The sequence below is a fragment of the Drosophila elegans genome, unplaced genomic scaffold (assembly GCF_018152505.1).
Source record: "Drosophila elegans isolate 14027-0461.03 unplaced genomic scaffold, ASM1815250v1 contig_349, whole genome shotgun sequence".
Lineage (NCBI taxonomy): Eukaryota > Metazoa > Arthropoda > Insecta > Diptera > Drosophilidae > Drosophila > Drosophila elegans.
The window spans coordinates 1,153,436-1,177,508 of record NW_024545729.1 but is presented as its reverse complement, the minus strand read 5'-3'; the positions used below and the strand labels follow the sequence as shown (position 1 = coordinate 1,177,508).

The 24,073-nt window shown below is 36.7% G+C and overlaps 2 protein-coding genes across 6 annotated transcripts; both read left to right on the top strand.

Moving 5' to 3' along the window:
• Nucleotides 1–1,669: 1,669 nt before the first annotated feature.
• LOC108145276 (protein Gawky) lies at nt 1,670–14,858 on the top strand. Of its 2 annotated transcripts, none has more exons than XM_017270576.2 (10): nt 1,670–1,906; nt 4,376–4,985; nt 5,423–6,945; nt 8,295–8,672; nt 8,755–9,048; nt 9,513–9,691; nt 10,276–10,426; nt 10,494–10,681; nt 10,760–11,042; nt 13,147–14,858. In XM_017270576.2, the coding sequence occupies exons 2-10, from the start codon at nt 4,550–4,552 to the stop codon at nt 13,942–13,944; spliced, it is 4,230 nt and encodes a 1,409-aa protein (XP_017126065.1). In that variant the 5' UTR covers nt 1,670–1,906; nt 4,376–4,549; the 3' UTR covers nt 13,945–14,858. The 2 variants fall into 2 exon arrangements, with proteins under 2 accessions (XP_017126065.1, XP_017126061.1); XM_017270572.2 differs by having other exon boundaries at nt 1,671–1,906; nt 10,485–10,681.
• Nucleotides 14,859–14,947: 89 nt separating this feature from the next.
• On the top strand, nt 14,948–23,956 carry LOC108145308 (glutamate receptor ionotropic, kainate 2). 4 transcript variants are annotated; one of them, XM_041708623.1, is made up of 14 exons: nt 16,313–16,896; nt 16,965–17,114; nt 17,166–17,327; nt 17,386–17,619; nt 17,951–18,117; nt 18,556–18,792; nt 18,850–19,002; nt 20,022–20,225; nt 20,282–20,485; nt 20,541–20,645; nt 20,712–21,167; nt 21,219–21,420; nt 22,468–22,656; nt 23,549–23,956. In XM_041708623.1, exons 2-14 carry the CDS (start codon nt 17,036–17,038, stop codon nt 23,848–23,850), a joined length of 2,694 nt encoding a protein of 897 aa, XP_041564557.1. In that variant the 5' UTR covers nt 16,313–16,896; nt 16,965–17,035; the 3' UTR covers nt 23,851–23,956. The 4 variants fall into 4 exon arrangements, with proteins under 4 accessions (XP_041564559.1, XP_041564558.1, XP_041564557.1 ...); XM_041708624.1 differs by lacking the exon at nt 23,549–23,956 and having other exon boundaries at nt 16,310–16,896; nt 22,444–22,509; XM_041708625.1 differs by lacking the exons at nt 16,313–16,896; nt 16,965–17,114; nt 17,166–17,327; nt 17,386–17,619; nt 17,951–18,117 and adding an exon at nt 14,948–15,076.
• The last annotated feature ends 117 nt before the right edge of the window (nt 23,957–24,073 follow it).

Genomic DNA, 24,073 nt, shown 5'->3' with positions numbered 1-24,073 from the left:
TGAAATCGGATGGTGGATTCGTCAGTCAGAGTTTAACGGCGGACTAACTTGGTTGATTTTGGAACGGGAAAACCTTATGTACCATCCCTTCAACGGATGGTGGAAAGTGGATGGGTCTCTGTGGAAATACGCTATTAGGAACGTTAATTCCACCGTTAAGGAATACGGGAAATTTTTAGCACGGCAAAAGGTTTTCCGTTTCTTTGGTGGACGGTGGATGGTGAAAGGTTGATGTTGGCTCTGTGGGAACACCAGTCCACCATGAAAAATCCCAAATCGCTTGGATGTGGGACTGGGCTATTACGGACCATCTTTGAAGGAGGTGGTGGATGGTACTCTGTGCAACTAGGCCATAAGTGATTAATAGCCGGATTCCATTGGCGCATTAAAAAGCAACCAGCCTAACGCGCATTTATTTACACAGGGAATCCCAATGGGATAAATTCTGCATTTAAAATAAATGCGATAAATAAATACGATTAAAAATCGTTCGCCCGGAAAATACCGTTTCATTAAAGCGTTGAGTAAACACACTCTTATCCAATATTTTTGATAAATTTTTTATGGATTTGCTAAAATTCAAAAGTAAACAAACCCAGATCAGCAGTTTTTGTCATTCACATGTCGGAGTAGCATCAGTGAAATGCTAATGCGCCAATGGAATCAGGCACATTTAAAAAGTTCACTACATGGAATGTCTGCATTTAGAATTCGGGAGTACCCTATATACTTATGTCTCAGCTTAATTCGATTATTATCAATTACTATCGAAACTATCGGTTGACTAAGAAAAAGCATATTATCGCTTGTCGTTGTCCAGACGAAGAGCGAGCGAGAGCGTCGTATAGTTTATTTTTAATTCAATTCAAGCGCGTGTGTTAAAATGAATTAGCACGATTAGTGAATGTTTATGTGTGCGTATTCATCCAAAAACAAGCGCTGTGTCATTGAAACAAAAGGCTTTGGGAAATTTCAGTACCAACAGATTCTATATAAGTGTTATTGTGTTAGTGCAGACACTCAAATCAAATTAAAGAAAAAAGGCATGTATGCTTCAAGACGGACTTTTTTTGACAAAAAAAGAAACTGGCAGACATAACCTAAATATGCATAACCTAAATGGTCTTAAAAATTCAAGCGAATAGTTTCTAATATATGTACATATGTGTGTATCAGTGCAGAATAAATTCTGTTCGTTTATGTATCATGCATTGGAAAGTGATTGTTATATGAACATACATACATATATGTCTGTTCCATATTAAGAGTTGCCACGCTTTAAATATTTTACATAATGACGTATAAGCATCTCAGATTTGGCAATTTGTGGCCAAAACTGTTGTCATTATCAGTACCAAGCCAAAAAAAAATTGTACTTATGTATTTTAGCTGTATTGAGCTACTTTTTTTACCCTTGCCTCCTAACACCTATAGTTACCATTTTATGTTTGGTTTCCGACTAGGTGGCAATATCGACGGCAGCCATAGCTGTATGCGTTCACCAAATACAATAGTAACTTGTACCGTCCCCGTCGTTAAACGTGCACCGAAATTTAAATTCAACTACAACGAATGTATTATTCTCTGTTCAAAATTATTTTCACATTTAAAATAATTTTAAATTTAAAAATGACATTAATATATTTTGTGAATTGTGAAAAATTGTAATTGAGTGCCGAATGTGTGTATGTTTTACTACATATACACACTTTGTGAAATCGTCAAAGTGGCTTGGCATGCATACATACACAACAATACATACATATGTACTTATATAGAGAAAATCAACTTCTCGTCGGTATAAGCAAAAATTCTTGCAAATATTCTTCGGTATATTCGCAAAGAAACAAGTGCTTAAATTTAATATATTCGCAGTTCTAAGTAAAGGATAACATTTTTCCCTCTGGTAGGTTCTTGAATCTCCGTCTTGTAATTATTTCTGGTTTTTGCTTGTATTGTCTGTACACATAGGCAAATGAACACGCGAATATACTAGTTAATTGCAAATATCAACGTTACATAGCCGAGTATAGAAAAAAGCCTTATATGTATGTATGTATGTATGGAAATACGTTGAAATACAATTTTATCTGTTCATATTCAGTAAAAGTAACTGATTTAGTCACCCCTGTAATATTTTAAAATCAAACTTTATTTGTGCTAACTGGCGACAGCGAAATTAGAAAAGGTAGACTTAAAATAGGGTGATTGCGTCAATGATGGCTGCCGGACCAGAGTTGTCAAATAAGTTCTACATATATATGTATGTATGTATGTATGTATATACCAAAATAGTGGTGTATCTACATATGCAGTGGATAAAATTATTTCCTATACTGTGCAAATTCAATATTGCAAGATTGCTTAAATTATGTCTTCTCCCACGTGAATTAGAACCTAAATATTAATACACTTATACATATTTACATATATATATTTTTAAAGAAAATCAAAATTGCCTGTTGTGCAGCAGCCCTGGTAGTGCAGCGTTCGTTATAAGATCAATATGTACATACAGTGGGCAAAAAAAGTTTGGGAACGCTGAAACTTCATATAAAATGTTCGTAAACTTTTTTTGCCCACTATATGTATAAATGTCAAATTTCTTGAAGATGTACACAGTATGTTGTTTTCACATCAATGACTTAAACAAATGTAATTGGAATTAAAGCGAAGTACTATTAAATTGTTGGTACAAAATAAAAGCCAACTTTTATTAAGAAGATAGAAAACTAATGACGATCGCACCTTAAACAAACATTTTCTAAAAATAAATAAATAAATATCAAAAATCAAATCTCATTTTGTTCGGGAAATAAGGATATGACTTTTCAAAACCTCCTGACGATTGTTCTTCAAATGCTAAAAATGATGTACAAAATCATTTGGGTGTTCCCTAAAAGACTAAATCACTGAATTCTTGAAATTTTCAGCAATTGAGGGAACGAACCAAGTTGTTTCTTTTTCAAACAGCTGTTTCATCAAACAGACGTTACAGTTACTGTTTGTAAGTCGCCCTAGCTTTGTCTGTCGAAGCTAAGGCTTTTGCTTACATTTCAGCAAGTTGAATTTGTATGGAACAGCTGACCGAATTTCAGCAGTTCAGAGATTCTGTCGTTTGGTGAATACCCAAAATATTTTCTTTTACATATGTAAAAAGATATCTACACATGTATTTATTTTTTATATATTTTTAACAACACATACCCTTTTAGGTTTTAGAGGCCAAACAAAAATTACATTTTAAGTATCTTCAAAAAATTTCAACCAAATGTATTGACATATAGGGGCGTGGCAGTCAGGCTTTGGCTCCCCTTTCGCAAGGTTGTTAGCGGTGAACATCATACGGCATCGCAGGATCATCAACAAAAATAGATTATGCTTCGTTTGAAAAGTAATATAATGAATATATAATGAATATATAATATCACGTAGCATTCTTTTGTTTTCAATTTATTATTATATTTTCAGTATTTGGAAGTAAAAAATTAGTTTATACCCTTGCAGAGGGTTTTATAATTTCAGTCTGAAATAAATAATAAGCGTCACAAAATCTGATATCAGAAGTATTTGGAGTTGAAGGTGCGATCGTCACGTTAATTTTACATGTTTGAAAATACACTACGACCATGAATCGTCCTTTATGACTTGGCAATTGAAAAAACCATTGTACTTCGTTCTGACAATGCGTGAAAATTGTACAGCACAGTTTAATTTAAAATGACCGTTGCGGGTGTCTCTATAAAGCTATACCAAAGCCTGCTTTTTGTATATTTTAGTTAACTCGAGCTGTTAAATTGGTGTCAGGATCCTAAAACATCGCTTTGATACGCACGGACAAACCAACAGACAAACTATTTTTATATTTGTATCTATGTAATTCCGCCAAAATAAAAAAATATATTTTTTTTTTATTAGATTTAATAAATTGTGTTTTTAAATTTAAACTTAATATATATATATTACCTATGGGTAGCCTAAATTCGCAAATATTTGCAATGAGTTCGCAATGTCTTAATTGAGAATTGAACTGCGAACTCTCAAGAATAAGACATGTAAGATTTTGGTCTTCGCGATGACTCGTTGGCTTTTTTTTTTATCGTGCTCAACTACAAACCCAAATGTGGCGGTCGAGTCCGCCCTAAACTAAAAAAAAATCGCCTTAAGTTTAAGGGCGATGTTTCTAAAACTGGTTCATAAACATAGAGCAATTTTTGTTTTTACTATATAAGTGTTATGTATAATAATGGTAAATAATATTTATTATTATTACTTATTAGTGTTATGTATAATTAGTATATTAGTGTTATGTATAATAATGGTAAATAATAGTGTCTTAAATTTTGTTGTTGTTTATTTTTATTTATTTGAACAGAATACGGAAAGCACAAGGACTAAAGCCAAGTCGTTCCTTTTCTAAAAACAAACTAAAGAGTTCATAAAAATTGCTATAATTGCTTACGATAATGACGTTGAAGATCAAGTTGATGCAGGAATAGTTGGGAATGCAACTTTTGAAGCTAACGATCAGTTAGAACACTTGAGCACTATGCGCGAAGCGCTTTTTTCCCAAGATGGCTGGGGCTGTCAGCATGTCAACCAGGATACCAATTGGGAAGTCCCCAGTTCGCCAGAGCCAACCAACAAAGATGCCGCCGGACCACCAATGTGGAAGCCAAACATTAACAATGGAACTGACCTTTGGGAGTCCAATTTGAGGAACGGAGGTCAGCCGACTGCCCAGCAAGTTCCAAAGCCCTCTTGGGGTCATACACCGTCCTCCAACCTAGGCGGAACTTGGGGAGAGGACGATGATGGGGCCGACAGCAGTAGTGTGTGGACAGGGGGATCGGTCAGCAACGCGGGATCTGGAGCGGCAGTGGGAGTAAACCAAGGTGGAGTTAATGTCGGCCCAGGAGGTGTCGTTTCATCTGGCGGTCCTCAATGGGGACAAGGAGTGGTTGGCGTTGGACTTGGATCAACTGGTAATAATATGCGAAAGCAAGTGTGTCAAGACCTAAGCTCACCGCCATAATCTAAATACTAATATTTCTTGTTTTTATGAACATTTTTTTTTTTTTTTCGCCAAATTAAAAGCCGGGGGTGTCTCATAATGGTATAAAACAAGTCAATTTTTTTATTTTCAATTTGAATTAACATAAGAACTAGAAGAAGCAACTATATTTGTGCAAAAAAGTTAAATTGTGTCAACTTAAGTAGAAACATGACCTTTAAAGTCCCCAATCTTTGAAAAAAACAGTAGTAGACATTAAAAGTACTTTCGACTTCAACAAAAATGTTCATCATCGAATTGGTAGCTCTTGGCTGTACAGTAAACTAAAAAAATAGGATTGCCGATTTGAGCTTCTTTCTCATTATTTTTTAATTCGGGTGCATTTAATGAGTTTGTTTTTTCTTTCAGCAGGTAGCGGATCAAGCAATTTAACTGGAAACACTGGAGTCGTTGCAGGTGGGAGTGGAAACTCCAACAATGCTGGCAACGGATGGGGAGACCCTCGCGAAATTCGTCCTTTGGCTGGAGGCGGATCGATGGATATCCGGAATGTTGACCATCGCGGCGGTAACGCTTCTGGGGGCACTTCCAGTGATCCCCGCGACATCCGAATGATTGATCCGCGTGATCCCATTCGCGGAGATCCGCGTGGGATATCCGGCCGACTCAATGGGACATCTGAAATGTGGGGACATCATCCGCAGATGTCGCATAACCAGATACAAAATATCAACAAAATGGTTGGCCAAAGCGTAGGGACTGCCAGTACGAATGTTCAAGGAACATCAGGACCGGGCATCGGTCCCGGAGGTCCCGGTGGTCCCGGAGGACCTGGTCCTGGACCTGGTCCAGGTCCAGGTCCTGGTCCTGGCCCTGTGTCGGGCAATATCCCGACCCAGTGGGGGCCGGCCCAATCGGTGGGCGTTGGCGTGAGTGGTGGCCCCAAAGACATATCGAAGCAGATAAGTGGATGGGAAGAGCCATCGCCACCGCCTCAGCGCCGCAGTATTCCTAATTACGACGATGGCACTTCGTTGTGGGGCCAGCAAACTCGTGTTCCCGGTGCCAGCGGTCACTGGAAAGACATGACCGATTCAATTGGTCGCGGTGGTCATCTGATGCGTGGTCAAAACCAGTCCGGGGGCATCGGCATCGCCGGCGTTGGCAATAGCAATGTTCCAGTGGGGGCCAATCCCAACAATCCTATGAACAGTGTAGTTGGACCGCAGGCTCGGCTACCATCTGTTGGAGGCGTGCAGCACAAGCCAGACGGAGGCGCCATGTGGGTGCACTCAAACAATGTGAGCGGCAGAAACACTGTTGCTCCTGTCACAACTTGGGGAGATGACACTCACAACGTGGGCGCCCCCAGCGGAGGAAGTGTGTCCAGCAGCAACTGGGTGGATGACAAGTCCAACGCGACACTCGCACAAAACTCTTGGAGCGACGCAGCACCAGTTGGCGTCAGTTGGGGCAACAAGCAAGGCAAGCTGCCAGCTACTGGGGCCTCTTCGGGCTGGAGCACTGCGGGAGGAGTGGGTGTGGTGGATGGCGTTGATCTGGGATCCGATTGGAACGCACACGGTGGGATCATTGGAAAATCTCAGCAGCAGCAGAAGCTGGCAGGACTCAACGTGGGCATGGTGAATGTCATTAATGCGGAGATGATCAAGCAAAGCAAGCAATACCGCATTCTTGTGGAGAACGGATTCAAGAAGGAAGATGTGGAGCGGGCACTGGTGACTGCCAATATGAACATCGAAGAAGCAGCCGATATGCTGCGTGCCAATTCATCCTTGGCAATGGATGGCTGGCGTCGACATGACGACACCCTTGGCTCTTATGCTGACCACTCGAGTTCAACTAGTAGCGGTGGGTTTGCTGGTCGCTACCCAGTCAGCAGTGGACAACCTTCAATGTCTTTTCCTCATGTAAGTAAACCGGATAAATACGATCGTACTCCCATCCGTTTCTTTTGCTTTCAAGTTTCAACTATCAAAGGTATTGTTGCCATTAATCTACAGTTGCGAGAAAATGAATAGCACCGCTACAACACATTTGGCCATTGATAAAAAATACAGTTGCTTTTTTTTTTTTTTTTATACGGTTTAGTATTCCGCCTATGCGAAAACATCGTAATTTTTTCTTCAAATTTCTCTCTATATATTATTTTTAAAAGCAAATTCTGGGGTTCTTAAAAAATCATCTGATTTTTTGTGTGAAAAAGCCATGAGGTTGCTAGATTTGACTTTCACTTCATTGTTTCTATAATTAAAAATAAAATGGGACGTGAAAAGAACTGGGTTGGCTGGATGTTTGAATAAAATGATCAACAATGCCATAAACCACCAGAAAAATCCTGAAAACAATATTTTGACCCCGTTCAAGTCAGTAGGTTGATTCGTAGGAGCAAGAAGGCAAAGGGTCCTTTCTAGTCTGCTACTACTCTAAAAAGAAACTGAAAACAAATCCGGCAGAGCAAAAAGTTCGCACATATTTCATACAGTATAAACCTTTTAAATGCGAGACATATGGCCAAGCGCATCAAGTTGCCAAGGAATTGCATGAGAATTTCGATCGTACGTCAAACGTCCAACAAACGCAGGATACAAGTTGCAGTACACCACGAAAACTATTCAAGATAGAGGGTGTAGTGCAATGTAGTGCAATATGGTCTTGCTTGAGTAATTAAATGATGACCATCATGCAGCTCGTATGGGTCTTCAAACAGGACAATGCCCTTTGTTTTTTCCGGCGCTTTCGCCTGATTTTAGTCCTGTAGAGAATATGTGGTCCGGCATCAAGAGGTCGTTGTTGCCGATTCATAGACGTTGCTCAGGTTTTATTGCCAATAAAGGATATGATATTAAATATTAATTGCAGCTTATAGACTTAGTTTTAATTATCAATATTGTTATCTTATTGATTGGTTACTTTTTTGGTAATTGTATTGGTTTTTAATTTATCATGGTGATTTTTTTGTTCAGTCCGTTTGTTTAGAGCCTACGATTTCCAAAAAGTAGGCAGCGCTTCCTTTAAGCTAAATATATGGGTAGGGGACTTTTAAACATTGCTTGTGCTTTGCTTTTTTATAACATATAATATACATTGCGATTTAACGTTTTTAGCAATAGAAAGTAATTTGTTCGCAAAATTCCTAATCGACTGTAAAGGCTAGACAAAAAGAAAACATACTGTTTTTTCGAAACGGTTGCTTATTTATAATATTTTTTTTTTTAAACTAGAACTAAAAATACGATTATCTTTCTTTCTTTCACAGAATAATATTATGAATAACATGGGTGGTACTGCCGTTACTGGAGGTGGAAATAATAATGCAAATATGACAGCTTTGCAAGTTCAAAAGTATTTGAATCAAGGCCAACATAGTGTTGCTGTAGGACCTCAGTCTGTTGGGAACACGGCCGCCGTTTCCGTCGGATTTGGCCAGGGCACATCTAACGCAGCAGTGGCAGCAGCAGCTTCTGTAAATATAGCAGCAAACACAAACAATCAACCATCAGGCCAGCAAATTCGCATGCTTGGTCAGCAGATTCAGTTGGCCATTCATAGTGGTTTCATATCTAGTCAGATATTGACTCAACCTCTAACACAAACTACACTTAATCTGCTAAACCAACTTCTTAGCAATATAAAGGTAATTCTCTGTCCACTTTCTACATTTTCACTTATTGATACAACTAATTGGATATTAATAAAATTCAAATTTTTGCTTCAAGCATCTCCAAGCAGCGCAACAATCCCTTGCTCGCGGGGGAAACGCAAATCCAATGGCAGTGAATGTGGCGATATCTAAATACAAGCAGCAAATTCAGAATTTACAGAACCAAATAAATGCACAACAGGCTGTGTATGTCAAACAGCAAAATATGCAACCAACTTCGCAGCAGCAGCAGCAACAGCAGCCACAACAACAGCAACATCCTTCTGTACACTCAGGCAATGACTATTTAAGAGGTCACGATGCAATTAATACCTTGCCAAGCAACTTTTCAGAGCTCAATATTAATAAGGTAAGCTCAAAGAAAATCCAAAACTCCAAAAACTTCTGATATCACATTTTGTGACGACTATCTTTTATATTACCAAAAAAAATTACTTTATTTTTATTAAAGTAGTTTTGTAATCGGTCTTGCTACTACACTTCAAAGCAGCGCACCGAAAATAGCCCTTGAAAATACGTTTTCAACGATTTATAGCACGTATCCGTAGCTTTAATCGTTAGACAGTTGCGGGCTTTTTTAGCCGTTTTCCTATTTTTGTTAAGACATCTGGACACATCCTGGAAACTGGATGGAAATTTAAAACTGTGGCTAATAGGGCGTTACTATCTGATGAGCATTGCTGAAACCAGCTATAATATTAATTTCCACACATTACATTACACAACACAACCGTGAATTTAGAAAAAAAAACCTCATCGTGTTCAATACATACAAAAATGTAAAACTATAAGAAATTTTTGAAACGTTTTCAGCCAAGTGGATATCAAGGAGCGTCCAATCAACAATCCCGACTTAATCAGTGGAAGCTTCCAGTATTAGACAAGGACATTAACTCTGACAGTACGGAATTTTCCCGTGCTCCAGGTGCAACTAAACAAAATTTAACGAGCAACTCAACCAACATAAGCTCTTTGGGCCTACAAAGTGATGGGTAAGCATTTCTTTAAAACATGATTATAAATTATAATGCTTATCAAATATGATAAGAAAAACTTCAATCCATTGAATTAGATGTTGAATTGGTAATTTGTAGTGATTATGTGTTCCAATTTTGAACAAAATGCTTTCTTTAAAGCACTTCAATGTAATAGTAAAGAAAAAAACTTTAAACTTAACTTAAAACAAGTAAAATCAAGATTTTCGTTAAAATAAAACCATTTTTAGGTGACGGTTTTGGACAACATTCTAAAATTAGGACTTTTTTAAACTTTTAGTGGGCATTTAAGTGTCCCGAGTGACTTACAAGAAATACGCATATGGGTCATTCTTTTACAAACAGATTTTGGGAACAAACAATGTCACTTTTTCACAAAAAACTCCAAATTTTGAAAAATACTCTCTGAATAAAGCTTTATTCCTCCAGTTGCAGCAACAGAAAACTATTCGGTTTATTTTGTTTTTTTTTTTTTAAACAAGGATTCATTTTTACGTTCATCAGCTGAATCCATTAAAAACCGTATTAACACAGCCTAAAAATAAGATTTTGTTACACTGTTTGATCAATTTCCTTAATAGTACATGGTCAACTGGACGTAATATTGGGGACGGTTGGCCAGACCCCTCATCTGACAACGAGAATAAAGACTGGTCAGTTGCTCAGCCAACTTCAGCAGCAACTGCGTACACCGACCTGGTCCAAGAGTTCGAGCCAGGAAAACCGTGGAAGGTAAAACTGTTTAATTACGTAAAACCGAAACATATCCAAGCAGAAGTTTGCTTTTAAGGGTTCTCAGATCAAAAGCATAGAAGACGATCCCAGCATTACTCCTGGAAGCGTTGCTAGATCTCCACTATCCATTAATTCAACGCCAAAAGATGCTGACATATTTGCCAATACCGGCAAGAACTCCCCGACTGATTTGCAGCCTCTAAGTTTATCGTCGTCTACATGGAGTTTTAATCCAAACCAAAATTTCCCCAGGTAATTTTTAAATGATGTCAAATACCAAACACCAACCATAATACAAAATTTGAAATTTTCTTTTTTTTATGGGTATAGTTGGTCTGACAACAGCCAGCAATGTGCCGCCACTTCTGAGCTTTGGACAAGCCCCCTGAATAAATCATCGTCCCGAGGTCCCCCGCCAGGATTGACTGCCAATTCAAATAAGTCTGGTAATGGAGGAAATTGTAGTACGTCAACATCATCGACCATCAGCGGAGGTTCCAATGGCTGGCTACAGGCTCGAAGTGGTGGTGTTCAAACAACAAACACAACTTGGACAGGTGGTAATACTTCATGGGGCTCTAGTTGGTTGCTTCTTAAAAATCTAACAGCTCAGGTATGTTTTAAGCGTCAGCAACTACAATTAAACACTTGTCTCACACGTGTTTAATGGACTTTGTTCATAACGTATACCGTGTATAACATACCAAAACTTACTTATTCGTTGAAAAGTAACACCTTCAAAAAGAGCGTATCCAACTGCAAATATATAAACATAAGGCTTATTTCCGAAACTGACCCCGCCACACAGTTGTAAGAGTCAGTTGCATTACAAAAGGGACATTTCTGACCATATTAAGTATATAATGTCCGAATCGTAATGTCGGTCCGTGCGTTTCTACACAACGAGCTATCTGGGCGAATACACACATAACCTTTACCCCCACGATCATATTTATGAATCTGTGTTGTTTAATATTCTCAATTTTAAAATGTTACAAAATAATAAAGGTTTGCCTAAAATAGTAGGAACACTTATTTAAAAACCTTACCGAACATCATATCCATACAAAATTTCTTAAGATAAAGTTGGTACTTTTCATTGCGTTAGGTTCTTGATTTACTTAAGTTTATTTTTTTTAACCGAAATATGCACCAGCAATGCATCTATTTTTTTTTGCACAGTTTCTGGGGGCTTATTATCGCCCTTTGTATACCCTTGCCCTTGTATTATAATTTCACTCAGAAGTTTGAAGAAAACATTTTCGTCCCTTTAAGGTATATATGTATACTCTTTATCAGCATTTCTACGATAAAAAGTCTCTCAGTTTTGAAGCTATCTGCATAAAGCTTTCCAAAAAGATGGGGTGATTTCATTATATATGATAATTTAATGTGACTGCAACGCTGCAGAGTTCGGCAAACTGTTGTTTTTGACACCTTGTAATGAGCGGCCGCTGCCAAGGTGTACATATATTTAAGAATACATACAGAAAAGGTCATATCGACCCCGTTAATATTTTCGAAGTTAAAACCAAATTTTAAAAGGCGTTTCAGAGTGCTTGCAAGTGCAAACTTTAAACGCGTTCTAGTCAAAATGGTGTGTTGGAAGTCGGTGACCAACATTACTCGAAAACGGCTAAACCGATTAGTGTAAAATTTTTATACGAGCTTCTTAAAAATATTTTTTTTTAGAATTTAATCAAAAAAGTTTCCGATATTTTATTTTTTATTAGCAATTTTAGACCGACATTTTGCTCAAAAATCAATATTTGTTTGTTTAAAAAATCGCCATTTTGTAAAAAAACTTTATTTCGCCTATTCCTTCGATTAATTACTAGATTAGGCAATACTTTAACGAAATCAGTTTGATTTTTAAGTTTTGGAGGATCCAGTCCAAAGATATAGTGCTCACCGCAAAAAGCCTTTTTTGAGAGATTAGCTAGCTGTAGCTTCTTTCCAAATAAACATTTATTCCAATACTTAGTCGTTAAATACAGTTAAAATATAAACATAGTATGTCTATAAAATATTAGATAATTAAATTTTATAGTTTTCCCCGAATTTTTTTTTTTAATATACTTTTTTTCGATTTTCTAACTGTATATAACCCCTTAATAGAAGGTTATGTTAGAAAAAAAATATTTAATTGTTGTTTTATTTAAACCGGTATAATACCGGTAGCCGCAAGCAGAAAAAAAATTTTGAACCATTTTGACAGACGTGTATTTCATATAACTGTCATAGGAACAGTCAGTCACAGTATGAAAATCTGCCAAAAAAAGGGAACTGTTGGAATAGTAAATTTTTCTTATACACATCTAGTTACAAACTTCGACATACCAAAGTTAAATTACCTTTTTTTATTTTTAAAATATGTATTTGTAATATTAAAGGTGCGATCCAAAGTAAACAGGGCTTAAAAAAAACAGAACAAATGGTCATTTTGGCAAAATCAATTTAGAAATAGTACTTCATTACAGCTTTTTACACTATCCAAAAGCATGTCGAACGGGTGCTTTGGCTTGTTCGTCGGAATCCTTTTAAATGGCCTCTACTTCTGCATAACGCTATTCAAAAAGAACTGTTTACTTTGAAACGCACCTTATATATCACAAGACAGACAGCAAACTTCGGCCTTGCACATATTACGAATATTCTATAAGATGTATTACGGATAATAGATTAACCATTTAATTACGTTTTTTATTTATTTCAAGATTGACGGTCCAACCTTACGTACACTGTGCATGCAGCATGGCCCCCTGATTAGCTTTCACCTATATCTGAACCAAGGAATTGCCTTATGTAAATATACAACTCGAGAGGAGGCTAACAAAGCGCAAATGGCGTTAAACAACTGTGTTCTCGCCAACACCACAATATTTGCTGAATCTCCGAGCGAGAACGAGGTGCAGAACATAATGCAGCACTTACCACAAGCCACCTCGTCTACGAGCTCGAGCGGAACTAGTGCTGGCAACGGCGGAGGCGTGGGCACTCCATCCAACAGTGGCGCCAGTAGCTCAGGGGCTAGTCTGTCCGGAAACAGCAGCAACGGAAACGGAAACGGCAGCGGCAGCGGCAATGGCGGCGGCAACGGCAATAATGGAAATGGCAGTGGTGGCGGCAGCGGCGGCGGCACAGGCAGTGGTGGCGGCAGCAGCAACCCGAACACCAGTGTGGCAAATTCGAATCTACTTGGCTCCAGTGGAGGGTCTGTCTCAAGTTCTTCTGGTGGTGCTGCTAGCTCTGGCACGGGTTCTGTAGGAAGCGGTACAGCGAGTAGCAATTCCATAAATGGTGGGCCAGTGTCTGCGAACAGTGCTGGCTCAAAGAGTAGTGCAAATGTAACTATTAGCGGTGTTCAGTCCAGCGTTTCTAGCTTGACAAATAGCACCAACTCAACATGGCGACAAACTAGCCAAAACCAAGCTCTTCAGGGTCAAAGCAGGCCTTCAGGCAGAGAAGCTGAGTTTGATTATATATCTCTCGTTTATTCCATTGTTGATGATTAAAAGATCAATGACCTGTTCCATTGGTCATTGACCATTGACCATTGACTATCGCATTCTGTGACTCAAGACACACACCCAAAAGCTTCAAATGATTCGATACTAGGTATGTATGGAAAGCAAGACCATGTTGTGAAGAATATAAAAGTGGATCGACTGATAGACGAATGGACTTAGAATTTTGTATGCCCGTAGATTTATTTTTCTTCATCGTTCATAGATCTAAACTTGTATATGTAAGTCTAAATTTAATCAATATAAAACAAAAGCAAACAAAAGCAAAAACAAACATCCGACATATAGAACACCATATATATGATGTCAAAAAATGACACACTTGATGGGTTGCTATGACAAATGGCATATACCTTCCTATTTAAGTAAAGTGTTTTGACTTTGGCGCCCATAGATTAAACCTTGGGAAACGGGGAAATATTCTCAACTGTGTATGTATATGTGTGCATGCAAACTCATATATCGTAAAATAACAATAACAAAAATTGTGTATGTGTGCAACATGCATCGATATGTGTGTTATGGAAAATTCAAATTTTCAGTAATGACTGAAATCGAGTGTCGGTAGCATTAAGGGACAAAGTCTAATGTAATTATCTGATTTGAAGCCTTTATTGTCGAAGAGACAGACAAAGAGACAACATATACTAGATCCATGTATATGTATATCTTTTGTGTACATACATATATGTTAGGGCTACGTCCTATTTTGCTGCTTGTGCATATCGATCAAATGCCTACTATTCATGAGTGTTTTTGTGTTTCCAATAAGGAAAAATACCTGTGTTATATTCATTATAGGAAGTTATAATCTTATTACGGTTTTGCTTTCATTAAAGCATTCCCACCGAAAAAATTCGGTTATACATTATAAAATCACAATAAAAATATCAATGAAGTTATTTATTGCCTTTGAGTATTCGCCGTTCTGGCTATCTATGTATGTTTGGGAACTTTTCCGCGAAACAGGTTCCATCCAGTGCTCTCCCAGCTGTGGAACTAACATGACGTCAGTTGCTGTGAATCTCTGCGCGCCAACCGTAAAACGGGAGAAATGGAATCGACGATCCCACCTTGTTACAACGCGCTACGAGTCCGCCACTTCCTGGCCAATCAAAAGGTACCAATGGTGCTCCACCCATAGGAACGATCGAGTAGTTAAACATATAAGCATATAAATCGAAATCAACAAGTTAACAAGAATTAACAACAAATAAAGGAAACTTCGGAAAGTCGAACTTCATTGTCCTTGCAGCTATTGCAAAAATTAAATATTCTTGAACACATTAAAATTATGATTTACTTGCGAATGTGTTTAAAAGCATTCAACCTATAAAGCTCGATTTGTTCGATTTTCATAAAATTAAAAGCGTAATTCTTAACTGTCAAATTATTAATAAGTCAAAAAGAATAATAAAAAAAAATTACAAAATACAAAGAAAAGTTACATTTTTTTTATAGCTTAATTTTTTTTAATATTTTTGTATTTCTATAAGAGTTTTATGTTCTAGTCGTAGGATTTTGATGAAATTTAAATCGTAATTCTAAATAATTTAACCATTATATGTCAGTGGTTAGTGACGCTGATCAAGAATATATGTACTTTAAAGGGTCGGAAATGTCATCTTCACTGCGTTGCAAACATCTGACTGAAATTATAATACCCTCTGCAAGGGTATAAAAATAGTTGCAAGGGTAAACTTCGACATGCCAAAGTTGGCTTCCTTTCTTCTTTTACTAGGATTTACATAGGTATGTAAATAATAAATAAATAACAAAAAACAGCTGACAAACGGAGGCGATTAATTTCAAATTTTTTGGTTCCATGTATTGGGGTCCTGTTTACGAAAAAGTAAATCAAAGTTTGATACAAGACCGATTTCTTGGAAAATAACGGTAAAAAACATTAATTTTTGTCAACAAATCCTATAATATAAACTTTATCATAAAAAAACTTTTAAAAATGTTGGATATCTAGTTTAAATACACATTTCATGTTTTGTGAGTTTTTAACGTAAATCTGATAGTTTACGAGACAAATGCAGAAAAGTTTTGCCTTCAAACCGTAATTGTAAAATGAGACCACGATTAATTTGACAGGAGTGGCATCACTAAACTCTTAGCGATATTTTAGAAAACTATCGCTTAATTGCTTATTCGCATAGGTAATGCTTTTGATTACAATGTAAGCTTTACACTCGATTAACATCTTAATTTATTTTTATTTAAATTAATGTTATGGTTTTTGAAATTTTAATTTTGTTTGTATTTGCTTATGGTTTTTATTATTGTTTTTATTTTTGTTGTATATTATTTATATTTAGTATCACAAATTTTCGGTAAATTTTTCTTTAAAAATGTATTGTTTTGCAGAAGTAAAGGAAGGTATTAGGCAAAAAAATGAATGATGATGAATCGCGTAATTTTTGTTTGAAAAAAAAATGTTAATTTTGCCTGCATATATATGTTGCACATCGGTAATATTCATTCCGATAATATTTCGATAACATTCACGAACGCGATAATGTATCGGTTGCTTGCTTATCCCTGCCAAGGTGATGTTTCCAGATCGGCCATTCATTTTAAAATGACTGTTAAAAAGCAACCTACTTTGGTCGATATCTTCTTATATATTAACTTTAGCGAAAAAAAGTTACTAAACAAAAAATTCATAATTTTAAACGAATACAGAATACCCTTTTTCTTGATAAAAAGAAAAATCATTAATTTTACCATCTGTAAGAGCAAAGTTTAAGATTTATGAAAATATCTTTATGTAATGTTATATATGGACGCACCTGATATTTTAAAACATTTATTTTATTGTGTTTTTGGCATTCGTCACGCAGAATTTTTCTACATAAGGTTGTATCTGTCAGGATCGCGCACCTATTCCGTTTTGGAAGCAGCGTAGTGTATAATGAAACAGTGAAGCATCGGGTAACTCATAGTTAAATATATCGGTGTTTTCTTTTTTTGCTCTATCTACATTTGTTTGGCTTCCGCAGTAGCTGAACAAAAGTAGAAGGAATTGATTTAAGCCAGTCGTTGTTTCAAGCGAAGGGGGCGTGTTCACGCAATGTATTCCATAGCAAATGCCTTACTACTACTTCAGCTTGTTTCATCAGCTTCGGGAGTTCCGCCCTTAGTAAGAGTTGGTAAAATACTCCTTTTCATGTTCCAACCAAGTCTGTAACATCTTTTTGCAGGCGCCATATTTTCGAACCAGTCCCGAAAATACAACTCGGAGTTGGCGTTCAGATACGCAATTCATAAGTTAAACTTGGACCAAAGTCTTTTGCCTGAGACTACCGTTGAGTACCACATTGAATACGTAGATCGATTTGATTCTTTTGAGACAGTTCAAAAGGGTAAGCTTCTTGACAAAAATTTAAAATCATTTTAATTGTAGCCGTTCCCAAACATTAGTGTGCAAACTAGTAAGTGTTGGTGTTCAAGCCGTATTTAGTCCAACTGATTCGGTTCTGGCCACTCATATAAACTCCATTTGTGATGCGTTGGACATTCCAAATATTGGCCGGTCTGCCCATGACTTTTCCATTAACGTGTATCCGTCGCAGCAATATGTTAATCAAGCCTTTATTGATGTAATACAGTATCTGAATTGGACCCGCTTCGGAATTTTGCACGAAAAAGACTTCGGTAAGTCCCTAACAAAATTTTCTAAAATCAAGAAAAATCGCCATAAAAATTTCCAAATTGGTCGCCCAGTGGTCGCACGTCAATTGTTGGGACGCTGCGAGGTCTGGGTTCGATCCCTAAGAAGTCTTATAGGGCTGAAAAAAAGGTAGATTTCACACGCCCACAACAACCAAACGCCTAAGGCTATGGATACGTGAATTTTTAAGTCTGAAATTCCTCAAAAAGCGATTGGTATACAGAAGAGTTTGAGAATTTTCGTTAAAAATTCTGATAAGTTCTTATCCATTGTCTCATACTATTGTTTAAAATTACATATTTAATATATTTACAGGTATTATTAACCTACATCAGTTTTCACGCTCTGTTCAGTGTGAAGTGCACATGCGACAAGTTTCTCAAAAGTCGTATCTGTCTGTATTAAACGAATTTAAAGGGAAGGAAATTCACAATATTATAATTGATACAAACTCGGATGGGATATCAATTTTATTAAAAAATGTAAGTTTAGAATGTATCTTTAAGGTATAATGAGCTCTGTACGATCTTTGTGTACTTTCCTTATTGCTTTATTGAGAAAAAGCTAAAGGGAACAAAAATTGCCATTCGCAAGCTACACACGTATGTCAACTTGTAAGGTATTAAGGGATCGCAAGACATAATAATAGAGTGTTTTTGGATCTAGGTAAGGTAAAAAGTATTTGAGGAAGTAAGTACAATTGGGTACCATTTTTTACCCTTGCAGAAAGTATTATAATTTCAGTCAGAAGTTTGCAACGCAGTGACGTAGTTGCTGATGTAACTGATGCGACGGTAGTTGCTGCCAGGGTTTCTTAGCTTGTAAATTCTATTTTGATTTTTTTTAAATTAATTTTGAAAATTGCGCTTACGAACACAAATAATATATTTGCTTGTCTCTTTTCCTATATAAAACTATAGATATTGCAGCAGCAAATGAATGAGTACAAGTATCATTATTTGTTTACCAGCTTTGACTTGGAAACTTATGATCTGGAAGATTTTAAATACAATTTTGTAAACATAACATCGTTTCGGTTGGTCGACATCGGAGATGTTGGCGTGAAGCAGATTTTAAAGGATCTCGGATCCTATAGTCACCATATGTTTCAAAAACCGTATGTGAATCTTCATTTAAGGAAATCAGTTGCTCTCGAGGTAAGCTTTGTGAAAAAAAAATAATAATGCAAACTACATGACTTTATAAACTTTTAGTCAGAGCCAGCCCTAATGTTCGATTCTGTGTACGTTTTCGCGATTGGTCTGCAGACACTTGATCAATCATACACTTTAAACCTGTCCAACTTGACCTGCGATCAGGAAATTCCGTGGAGCGGAGGTCTTAGTCTAATAAATTACTTAAATGCGGTAAGTTGGGAAATTATACTCTTAATCAGTTTTCAGAAAATAAATTTTTAATTTATAAATTTTAGATAGGAACAGCTTTGTTACTTTTTTTTTTATTTAAATGCAAGAAAGGACGCTATAGTCGAGATTCCCGACTAGTAAATACTCGTAACTCACAAAATCATCGAAGTTAAGTTGGTTACATCTGTCGAACTGCAGAACTAGAAGCAAAGAGCGTGCGGCACCCACACCCCTGCTAACAGTTCTTTTACACTGTCTCTCTGTATCTGCATTTTCCGACAGATTAGCGGCCGAGCAGCGGCAGAGCGACGGCAAAGGACTTAATAACTTCAAAAATTATTGCGCGATATTAAAAATTGTTGTGTCTACCGAGAGATATAACCGAAACACACAGAGTGCAATATGTCTCAGATTTACGTGACAGCCTTTTGCCATTTGTGGGCGTTTGAGTTGGCGCGCCTCCGATCTTAAATAAAATTGCGCTGCCAATGAATTACTAGATTCTGCATAGTTATAGTTTCCGAGATCTCGACGTTCTTGCAGACAGACAGACGGACTTGGCTAGATCGACTCGGCTATCAATCTAGACCGAGAATATATGTACCAGGGTTCGTAAAATAACACGCAAAGTACAAAACAAAAGTTTTATACTCAAAGTTTTCGATACACACAGTATTCCAACTGTGCTAAACATGTATAATACGAAGTGTGGTGATTTTACTTCGTGTTTTACACATTCAAAGTATCGTGTACTTTATATGTTTGAAAAGAATGTGAACAAAATACACAAAGACTATACAAACATGCTCTGTCGCTGCTCTGTTAGTGGTACTCTGTGTATAATTTTTATGTTTTAGAACGCTTGTAACTTTTATAAGTCTTTAAATTTCTCAAAACCGTTAAACTGGACTTTTTTTGTTGTTGTTGTGAACAAGTTCTCCACTTGGCAGATTTTTACTCATACAAGTGTTTTTAAAGGTCGATCCATAGTTTCTTAACGTTTTATTTTTCTTCTGAAGGTTGAATGGAAAGGTCTTACAGGTCCTATTCAATTTAAAGAGGGTCAGCGAGTACAGTTTAAGTTGGACCTAATAAAATTGAAGCAGCACTCTATTGTTAAAGTTGGTGAATGGACACCACATGGACATCTAAATATTACCGAACCATCAATGTTTTTTGATTCTGGTTCCATGAATGTGACACTGGTAGTCATTACAATACTGGTCTGTAAAGAAAGTAATTACATAAATTTCAAAGTCTTTAAAAAGTTGATTCCTAGGAAACTCCATATGTAATGATGCATTACGGTAAAAATTTTACCGGCAACGAACGATTTTATGGATTTTGCGTTGATATACTGGAAACCATTTCCCACGAGGTTGGGTTTGACTACATATTGGATTTGGTACCCGATAGAAAGTATGGTGCCAAAGATCCCGAATCTGGAGAATGGAACGGAATGGTCGCTCAGCTGATGAAATATGTTCGTTCTGTCTTAATTTTCTGTCTCCTAACAATAACCACATCTAAATACTTAGAAGGCGGACTTAGCCGTTGGCTCTATGACTATTACATACGCAAGAGAAAGTGTAATTGATTTCACTAAACCATTTATGAATTTGGGTATTAGCATTTTATTTAAGGTATGAAACGTCTTTTATTATACATTTTGATTGGATCGAAGTGCTCATCGTTTCTTTTTATTTAAGGTGCCGACCTCAGAGCCAACCAGACTGTTTTCTTTTATGAATCCATTGGCTATAGAAATATGGATATATGTGCTGATTGCATATTTCCTAGTATCAATTTGCATATATATTGTGGGGAAACTTTCACCTATTGAGTGGAAGTACACTCACCCATGCGATCTAGATAATATCTCAATAAGCAACCAGTTTACCCTAACTGACAGTTTTTGGTTTACCATTGGAACGCTAATGCAACAGTCAACCGACATTTATCCGAGGGCATTATCAACCCGAATAATAAGCAGTATTTGGGGCTTTTTTTCGCTGATTATTGTGGCGTCTTACACGGCTAATCTTGCTGCTTTTTTAACCACTGAACGTATGATTAACCCCATCGAAAACGCAGAAGATTTGGCATCGCAAACAGAGATATCTTACGGCACTTTGGAAAGTGGATCTACGATGACCTTTTTTAGGGTAAGCTAAACCCATTTTGATCACATTTTTTTATCGTTCAACATTTACTAGGACTCAATGATAGAAACTTACAAAAAAATGTGGAGGAGCATGGACAATAAAAAACCAACGGCGTTTACAACAACATATGAGGAGGGTATAAGGCGCGTTAATCAGGGCAATTATGCCTATTTGATGGAATCGACAATGCTTGATTATATAGTGCAGCGAGACTGCAACTTGACGCAAATCGGAGGATTGTTGGACACGAAAGGTGAGAATGCGTTTTTCTGGTGAAGAGGACAGTTCACCGGGCTATAAGTTTCAAAAACTTCGATTTGAGTATCAAAAAAGTCAAGGTGAAACCAATTAAAAGGCAATTAGATTAAGCATTAGGAATTGAGCCAACTTTATCGGGCCGAAGTTTATATACCCTTGCAGCTATTCCAAATATGTAATATCTTTAAAACAACAATATGTCAAGTTTAATGCCCATTTGCTTAACAATAAGAAAGCTAACTTCGAGAAGCCGAAGTTTACATACCGTTCCAACTATAGCAAAAATTGAATATTCTATATATTTGTATGCCTATAAAGCAGATGTTATCGTTAAGGCAGGTTCTTACCTTGTAGGGAATAAAAAAAAAATTCAAACTAAGTAATCCTTCTACAAAGCAATTGAATAATTGGCGCCCTATGTCGAACTGTATAGCCAACACTGGAAGCTAAGATAGAGCAGCATCCCCACCCCCCGCTAAAAGTTCTTTCGTTCTGCAGCGATTTCCGGCAGAGGACTTCTAAAACAATAGCTCGAATTTGAACATTTTGGTGTCTACCTATAAATATAACCGAAAGACACACCTGCTGTCTAACTCGTCTCAAAGTGATTGCACATACTTTCATGACTTGAGGGCGTTAGAGTGGGCGTGGCACCGTTTTGAAATAAATACGCGCTGCGTAGGAACTACCATAATCTGAATGTTAAGTCCCAAATCTCAAGATCTTTAGTTTCCGAGATCTCGACGTTCATACAGACGGACAGACAGACGGACATGGCTGATGAACCTGATTAAGAATGTATATACTTTATATGGTCGCAAACGCTACCTTCTACCTTTTACATACTTTCCAACGAATACAATATACCCTTTTACTCTACGAGTAACGGGTATAAATATGGTCGTTTTATAAAATATTTATTTTATGTAATAATTTTAGTTTTATAATTACAGATTTGTTAAGCTACAAACAAAACAAAACCTTAAATACCATGTCTAATTATATCTTTTAAATTTAGAATGTATTTTTAAACTTTTTTAAGGTTATGGTATAGCAACTCCAAAAGGTTCTCCTTGGCGGGATAAAATTTCGTTGGCTATACTTGAACTTCAGGAAAAGGGTGATATTCAAATGTTGTATGACAAATGGTGGAAAAACACAGATGAAACATGCAACCGAAGGAGCACAAGCAAGCAATCGAAAGCAAATGCCCTTGGACTGGAAAGCATAGGTACGTATTCAAAATAATGTACATAAGCATGATAAACTCAAAAAGAATTTGCAACTTTAAATTTAAACCCGTTCATTTTCGCCATAAAATCTGGAAAATAGTCTTGACATTTCGTCAATAATAAGTCAACATAGTATTTATACCCTCTGGGGCTGGGGCAGTTACCTGTTTAAGGAGTACTCCAAGTTTATTGTATGCCTTTGTCACAATTTTTAAGACTTTTTCTGAGCTTGTCGTTTTGCTTGTCCAATTGCTTGATTCCATCAACAAAACTACATCGCCTTCTTGTAAAACTATATTGTCTTTTGTCCACCTACGACTCAAAATAAGAAATTGCATGTATTCCGTTTTCTATTTTAACCAAAAAATATCCGCTATGTATTTAAAAGTCTCAAGTCAATATCTGTGATGTTAGTATATTTAAATGCAAAGTAAATGTTGCCTGTTAACGTTTTGGATGGTGTTTATTTGAAATAAGCTGTTATATATTGTCGAATATTGTTATAAACTACCTCACATCTGATTCGTATTCCTCCATCGCACACAATCTTATAATGATAACATCTGGCAACTCTGTACAACATATATCATATTTCGTATTCCTCCATTGTATTGCACACACAATCTTATAATGATAACATCTGGCAACTCTGTGCAACATATATCTCAAATAAACCCCGTCTGAAATAAAAAAAACTACGTATATTACCAAAATTGTCTTTTTGCTTTAACCTATCTAACTGCCATTACGTCAAATCGAATTTTGCTATAATTGGGGTAACGATAATATCTAGAAAGCACTCCGATAATAGCGCTATAGTCTTGTCTTCGGTCCTCGAAGTTAGCTTTTTGTTCATATTTATTATACTATTTTAAAATTTCAATTTGACAGGTGGTGTGTTTGTGGTGCTGATGGCTGGCATATTTGTGGCCGCGGTTGTGGCGTTTTTCGAGTTTTGGTTTAATTTTCGGTGCCACCATAAAGCTAGACCAATTCAACCAGTCGTCAATAACGATGCAACCCAGGGAGTGATTCTTGAAAGCGAATGGATTTATACACCACCGAGCCGTTGCTTTTGGATAGAAATGTTCGAGGAGCTGCGCTTTGCCTCATGGTGTATGAACAAGCAAAAGCGACCTGAACTAAATCGAGTTTGCAGTGAGTGTAAGATTCCACAGAAACCCATTCTTTAATGAATAAATTAGAACTTTACAAGAAAATGTACGCTTAGAGTTTTAACAATTTAAAGCAACAGCATTAACAAGACAGAACTACCAAATAAATAAATCAAAATTTAAATGTTTTCATTTTTACAATGGATGCAAGGGTATAGGAAGTTTGCTTCCTTTCTTGTAAAAAAATGAAAGAGAATTTGTTTTTAAAAAGATAAACAAACTCTTTACCTATGAATCATAT

What these genes read in the sequence shown, in the direction of transcription:
- LOC108145308 (XM_041708623.1), top strand. Translation starts at nt 17,036, where the DNA reads ATGTATTCCATAGCAAATGCCTTACTACTACTTCAGCTTGTTTCATCA. An exon ending in TGGTAGTCATTACAATACTG is followed by an intron (nt 20,226 to 20,281) that starts GTCTGTAAAGAA and finishes GTTGATTCCTAG; the next exon opens with GAAACTCCATATGTAATGAT. An exon ending in CTACGATGACCTTTTTTAGG is followed by an intron (nt 21,168 to 21,218) that starts GTAAGCTAAACC and finishes AACATTTACTAG; the next exon opens with GACTCAATGATAGAAACTTA.
- LOC108145276 (XM_017270572.2), top strand. Translation starts at nt 4,550, where the DNA reads ATGCGCGAAGCGCTTTTTTCCCAAGATGGCTGGGGCTGTCAGCATGTC. An exon ending in CTTCAATGTCTTTTCCTCAT is followed by an intron (nt 6,946 to 8,294) that starts GTAAGTAAACCG and finishes TTTCTTTCACAG; the next exon opens with AATAATATTATGAATAACAT. An exon ending in TTGGGCCTACAAAGTGATGG is followed by an intron (nt 9,692 to 10,275) that starts GTAAGCATTTCT and finishes TTTCCTTAATAG; the next exon opens with TACATGGTCAACTGGACGTA.